The sequence below is a fragment of the Cariama cristata genome, unplaced genomic scaffold (assembly GCF_000690535.1).
Source record: "Cariama cristata isolate BGI_N322 unplaced genomic scaffold, ASM69053v1 scaffold4000, whole genome shotgun sequence".
Taxonomy (NCBI): Eukaryota; Metazoa; Chordata; class Aves; order Cariamiformes; family Cariamidae; genus Cariama; species Cariama cristata.
In genome coordinates, this window is record NW_009595152.1 from 63,778 (window position 1) to 70,790 (window position 7,013).

At 37.3% G+C, this 7,013-nt stretch overlaps 1 protein-coding gene across 1 annotated transcript; it reads right to left on the reverse strand.

The window, feature by feature from the left end:
- Positions 1-509: 509 nt before the first annotated feature.
- LOC104162190 (speckle-type POZ protein-like) lies at positions 510-5,980 on the reverse strand. Its single transcript, XM_009700860.1, has 4 exons — positions 5,862-5,980; positions 3,470-3,612; positions 3,332-3,385; positions 510-1,180 (listed from the first exon to the last, which is right to left on the reverse strand). Exons 1-4 carry the CDS (start codon positions 5,937-5,939, stop codon positions 1,036-1,038), a joined length of 420 nt encoding a protein of 139 aa, XP_009699162.1. The 5' UTR covers positions 5,940-5,980; the 3' UTR covers positions 510-1,035.
- Between the last annotated feature and the right edge of the window lie 1,033 nt (positions 5,981-7,013).

Genomic DNA, 7,013 nt, shown 5'->3' on the forward strand with positions numbered 1-7,013 from the left:
AACAAAACTAAATCCCATGTGGCTGTGGGCATCTTCAAATGTATCTAAAAAGTTAAGCCACAATTACCTGTACCTCAATTCATCAAAAGCAAAATATATATGTACCACACAACATACAAAAGTTACACATTAAAAGTGCATATTCAGAATCCATTTGGCCCATTTCTTCAATTTACATTTGGTCATTCTATGCATCCTTTACTCTTCTATGTAACCATACATGTGGGATATATTTTTCCCTATACAATACTATTCTGTTTTCACATTGAACTCTTTACCTCTCATTCAGTTCTGCATTAAATGTAAACTAATGATGGACCGTAAAGAAACACAAGCAAGAGGTTTATTCTGTGTTTCTTTTTACCATTTGGACAGCTTTGACACACACACAATAAGCATTACAAACTGTAATGAAAATACATTTTTGGGCCAAACCATTGCATATTTGCCCCCACAATGAAAAATAAATTATGTTCAAAGCAGTATATTGCCATAAATAGCCTGTAGGCATTCGCTGAAGGTAAACAGGCTCTCCCTATGTTTAGCGCTTGTCTAGGGTACATTACGTGCCTCTGGTTCAAGCGCTTTTAATGAGAGGCTAGTTAAAACCTTCCAGTTAGCATAGGACCAAACTATAAGCATTTCTTTTTCTTCTGAAAATAATGGAAGATCCCTTTCAAAAATTAATCTTCAGTTATCAACTTTACTGCATTATGGAGCTAGTGCAATCCTGCAGAGCCTAGTCAAAAAGACAAGGCACATTAAAAAATAATAATAAAAAAATCAAGATACATTAGGCTATATGGACTAGAGTCATTGAAGATAATTTAAGGCCTTTCAGTGAATTAGAGTAATCAGTCTAATTTAAAGCTGAGGATTAAACCATAAATTATCCATCTGAAAAGCAAACAATAGGCTTTTTCAGCTTCTGTTCTGTGGACAAGGATAACAAAAACTCTTGTTATGGTTTGTGAAAACACCTCTGGACATGGAGGAGTAGAGTCAATTCAATTTTTCTAAAGTTCATAGAAGATTTCATGACTGTTTTAGCCGTTTGCGTGGAATGCCAAACTGTGGACACTGTGCAGATGCTAGTGCGCGAAAGGCCTCTGCTACTAAGTGAGGGTGGGAGTGGATCATGGACTTCCAGCCTGCTGTTTCCATTATGTCTGTTGCTTGGCTGAAAACAGAAGTATTAAGAATAGTCACACAATTTTACAAACCAAATGCATAAATGCACAGTGGAGAAGAGCAGGCAAGGCAAAACTACTGCAGAAGACCGGCTGAGCGTTATGAGACAACAGACTTTATGAATGCCATTAAGGATGCCATTGGACAGAAGTAGCAAATTGCAGTTTGGGTATATTAGTATCATCACACGAAGGACATAAGGTACTTGGTTCTGCTCTACTCAGTACCAGCAAGCCCTCAGTTAGAGAGCTGCATCCAATACTGGGCACTGTGTTGAGATAACTGCCTTGAAATTGCTCAGGAAAAAACAATAAAAATAAGAGGAAGACTAGAAGAAAATGAGGTCTAGTGTAGAGACAAAAAGCAAGGGAAGACATGATAATCTCATTACATAGAAGGGCATGCTCAATTTGAGAGGACAGAAGGATGACAAGATGAATCAGCTGAAACTGCAGCAAAAATGATGTAGTTCATATACTAGAAAAAGTCAAAGACAGATTAGCTGGCTGACTACAGAATCCTTCACCAGGAGCTTGCAGTTTCAGTACCAGTGGAGCATACTTGAGAACATTCACTCTCTCTTCAGTACAAGATCATGGACTACATTCAGAATGGCTTTCAATGGCCACTGTTCATTTTTAACTAACGCAGAAGCAACAACAGATTTCAGCAAGTATCACATTGACATTCAGGAGATTAAAAACTATGTATTTACTCAATGTATATATTGACTTTATTGTGAAATAATATAAAACAAAAGCATAAATTTCACTCTGCACAAGAATAATATTACACTGTTTGGGATGCATGCCACATTGACACAGGATAAATTTGTAATTTGGAACCAACCGCTTATGCATCAATCCCAAGTGTCCACTGTCCTGCGTTTTCAAAAGCCCTTCATGAGCACCCTCATACTGTTTCAGGAACAGTGTCAAGCATAAAGTTAGCAGCAGACCTCTACGCTATACGACCTCTAGAAAAAACCTTCTGCAGATTTCTAATGCAAGTCTTTAATCTTCTGCTGCAAGTCTGTAAAGGTAAGTGCCTTGAGAAACACCACCAAAGTTCAGACTCCCTGGTGCTCAGAGGCAGTAAATGAAGCCAGGCCCTCTTCCATTATTTCCCTGATCTATTGTAGATGCTTCAGCTGAAGCAAAGATGACCAGCATCTTGACTAGCAATTATCAAAGATGGAAGTCAGCTCAGTATATTCCAAATCACTTGAGAAGGAACACATCAACTAGTTTACATTATTATGTATTCTGACTTATCTTTATTAGTTCTTCTACTGGTATTTTACTGTTTACCTTCTACCACCCCCTTCCTTTTCCACATCATGCTCACTCATTAGGTCTGTGAACCTTTTTTTTTTTAAAAAGAAAAAACACTCTAATTTTAAAGTAACTGGAACAACACAGCTTTTAACTTCTCTGGAGATTCTGACGATAAGAAATAAAAGAAATAAGTGCTCTGCAGTCCTTCTACTGTTTCAGCCTACCACTGGTTATCTTCTATTCCATGATTCACTTGAGCTGTTCTAAATATATGCTGCAATCAGTCCTACAGTCTGAGCCACATATTCTCAACCTACTTCCAGTGTAGGCATGAGCAGTTACAGAGTCAGCCAGATCAGAGGGACCTGACCAACTAGTTGTGTGGCCTCAAGAGTACTAGTGCTGGCATGTGGGAAGATGCACAAACATGTCGCCGAAGGCAAAAAGAGCAACTGCCCTCCTTTCTTTGAAAATACTGCAGGTTCAGGCAATACTGCAGGTTCAAATTGACCTAAGCAAGTCTTGAAACCAAACTGGGGTTGTCACTCCTCCAGGCACAAATCTGGTTAGTCAAGAGAATGGTTTCCTTTATAAAGCTTGCTGCCACCATCTCACAGCACTGATATGCCCCTAGGAGAGGAATGAAAACCAGCTATTGTTACAATCTCACACTGGAGGGCAGTTAACTCTCCTTATAATTTAAAGGGGAAGTCACAATCATTACTGGGGTAGCATCTGCTGAATCCTACTTTACTTACAGTCAGTGACTGGCCTCAGTAGTGTGGAAATGAAGCAACAGTTCTTAAGATCTGCAGTCTATTTAGCAGTGTTTGTACAGAACATCGTGAGGCAGGGAAACTTACTTGCTATTCCAGTTTTTCCCATCTTTACACCCAAGTTGTCTAAGAACACTGCACCTGTAAGAGAGAACTGTGCTAATATTGAAAAGGTACACAAAGCATAAATACAAATATATTTAGAGTCTCATAAATATTACTTGCCTGTTAATAAAGTCTATTGCTTGTGCTTTTAACTGTTCAGCGCTGTGCAAATCTGCGAGGATAAGAATGTCAGCAACATTTTCTACCGAGAGGTTACTACAGAGTGCTTCCTCACACATGACCTTCAGCCGTTCCAGTGCATACTGATAAAAGAAAAAACTACACTAATCATTCTTCAAACTCATTCTTTCTACCGTTATCTCTACAGTACTTAAGACAGTTCCAGTCATGAAAACGCTTGGTGCCTCCCAAGCTTAACATCAAACTGCTTCCAAACAGGTAATTAAAAATTCAACATGCTGTATTAAAGAGTCCTCAAATGGTAAGACATACATTAGGTTCGACACAAACTGATCAAATGCTTTACTGGGAGAACTTTTATTAAAACAACAAAAACAACTCATTCAGAACTTCGTTTTCCTTCAGTTTGGTAATGGAGGAAGAGCAAGAAGCAGACACGGGCTCTTTATCAAAATCATCATCAGACAGGTTTATACCTCAAAGCAAGGGGCAAGAAATCATACAATGGAAAGTTTCGTGAAACTGTCCAAGGGAAAATATATTAACCTGTTTGAAACTAGCTTGTTCCAAGTTTAGCCCCACCTCCATCTCTGAATTTCTTAATTTCTTCCATAACTTTGACACAGCCTACCAGAAAATTGATATAAAACAATTGCATTCCCATATTATATTTCACAGGAATAAACTGTGCCTCTTTTTTGAAGGATGTCATAGTCTGAACAGGTTTCATTCAGCTATATACATTTCTAGTGAGATCTCACCCATCCCATTTAGTTTAGTACCCTTCAGATACAGTTTTCAAAAAAAATTAGACATACGAGTGGCATATGTTCAAGTTGCCACTCATACATCCATATTAACAACTGTTCTATGCAATGAATGCCATTTAAGACAAATTATTGGGCTAACTTCTACGTTTCTAGACCTATGTACTTTTACTTCTATTTTATTACTATAGTACTCCTCAGGATATCTCTATTTAGAGTAAATAAATATTATAACCAATCTGTACCTACCAGATAACACAGCAGTGTAATGTCTTTGGTAACATGCAGAACACTCATTTTTAGATTATTATTTCACATTCAGAAGGAGTAGCAGAAAGGTTCTAGCAGTTTTCAACTGTTATAAAAAGCTATAGGGACCTCCTAGCTCACCAGTTTTATTTCCTGGTATGGCAGACAATCATACAACTGTACCTTAGAATATTCTCTACGTTTATCAATTATACCCTAAATAAAGGCCAGCATTCATAAAATATCACCATTTCACCTTCCTGCTTGAGTGTCCTGAAATTTGACAAAACACCATCAGTTTTGGAAGACAAGACGCTGGCAATGAGAGGTGAAAAGAGTAAGAGTGGCAAGTCACCAAAGCCAGGGCAGTGTCAGGACAAGAGGTCTTGAAAAAAATAGAACAAATTACGTGGCCAGAAAAAAACTTATAATTGTTCTTGAAATTAACTACTGAGATGACTTAAGTGACTTGTATTAGGATTGATTATGAGAACAGGCAGCTTTCAGCACCAATGTTTTACGGATATGATTGCACAATCAATTCAGAAATCGCAAAGGTAGCTTAAGAAATTGCCATACTCTCAGCTGAGAGTGAAAAAGTTTCAGATTACACACACTGAAATAAGTAGTTTAGAATCCAGAACACACTCATGCCTCCTCAGGGAAAGACAACTGTGTGTCCTCTGAGGATAGCTAACTAAAATTTCAACGCAAGCTGTAAAGCAGTGAAGAAAAAACAAAATATTGGGTCAAGTTTTTTACAAGTTAGAAAACTGTAAATTATGATAAGAAAGGGAATAATCTCACCTTAACTGCTGTGCTGCTCTAAGTCCCCTCATCTCAAAAACCATAGCAGAAAAAGTATTTCACAGACTAACAATTTAAAGAGTAGACAAGATCCCAATACAGAAGAGATGAAAGATTAGAACTATTACAATTGTAGGGAAGATAAAAAAGTGAAAGTTCTGAAGTAGCAATACTTTAGGGAGTACAGTTAATTCAAACACTTGTATAAATCCTCTTCAAGAATACAAAGATCTAGGATACATTTTATTCGAGAACAGTTTTCTGAATCATATTAAGGGTCCCCAATTTCTAAAAAAAAATTTGGATAGTAAATATAATTAATATCTGAAACACTGAAATCAAGAAAGATTTATCAGCCTTCCACTGCTAAAAAAACCAAACTCTATTCTTTCCCATCTTTTTCCATTTCCGATGAGATCTGTTTCTCATATTAAAAAAAAATACATATCAATCTGAAAAAAGATTTGGGTTTTGTTTGGTTTTTTTTGTTTAAGAACAACATTCCACAAAAAACATCAGGTTTCAGAACTTAGGAGTCAATTACTTACTTTGTCTGCAGCTGCCAACAAATTGTCAGCCATTTTTTCAAGGTTTGGAGCTTTTCCTGTGTAAATGAATCTCATCATTTCTTTAAAAACTTCAGGGTCTACATCATTTATTTCTACACGATTCTAGTAAAGAAGAAGAATAATCAATAAAAGCCTCTGGAATTTAGCAACAACTTTAAAGTGAACATATCAGATATCATCTGCATGCACACTATAAGTTTTCATTTGCCATCTGTCATTCAAAAACCTTACAAATTTAAGTTAACATTCAACAATATTAAGCAGAAAGTAATCAAAATCAGTAGCTCTTAAAGTCAGGTAGAAGTCAATTAGAAAAGCTTTGGCAATAAAAAGTAATTGCAGCTTTCTTCCTAGAAATGTCTAACCCTGGACTATCGCACAGGTCATATGTAAAAATCAAGGCACAGTTTCAGGAATATTTAAAAGTGCTGCTGACTTTCCAACCCAACAATGATGTGCTTGGAATATCAGACATCAGAGCAGCAGACAGAACAAAGCAAGTTGTTTTTGGCTTGGCTTAAATTGAGCCAACATAGCCTACATTTTTGCTCTCAGAATCCAAAAAAGCAAAGAAAGAAGCACATCTAACTGACATCACGTAGCTGAAGACCGTCCTAATAAAACTATGGTTTGCACGCTTGACTGCATCCTCTAATAGTATTCCCTATAAGCAACCAAGGAAGTAGGAAATTATGCCAAAGATGTAGAAGCAAGCACCAGACTTTTGAATGGAATACAAAAATCACAGGCTATCAGCACAAGATGCACATCTTCTGGTTTCCTATGCACTGAATCACAGTATTTAGGAGTAGGGCTGCACTGGAGATTTACTGCTAACAAGATGGCTGAAGGCCCCAGGCATGGCACATTACCAAAGCTGTGACATGTCTGGGTTTCTTTCAGTTCAGAAATCTCAATAAAATGCTTCCAATATTCCAATTCTACCTGCAAAAGTTTCCAGGTTGGAGAAGTGCAAGGAAGAAAAATGCCAGATTTGTGAAACTCAATTGTACTACAGCACCATATTCATCTGACATACTTTGTCACACAAGTGGCATCCTTGCAGCCTCCAAGACTAAGTGATGATCATCATGTAAGAGAACTCATTGGTGAAATCAAGATTGGAGGCAG

Excerpts from the sequence above, each read along its gene's own strand:
- LOC104162190 (XM_009700860.1), bottom strand. The coding sequence starts at position 5,939 with ATGATGAGATTCATTTACACAGGAAAAGCTCCAAACCTTGAAAAAATG. Across the intron at positions 3,386-3,469 it reads GCAATAGACTTTATTAACAG|GTGCAGTGTTCTTAGACAAC; the intron begins GCAAGTAATATT and ends TCTCTCTTACAG. Across the intron at positions 1,181-3,331 it reads GGGAAAAACTGGAATAGCAA|CCAAGCAACAGACATAATGG; the intron begins GTAAGTTTCCCT and ends TTCTGTTTTCAG.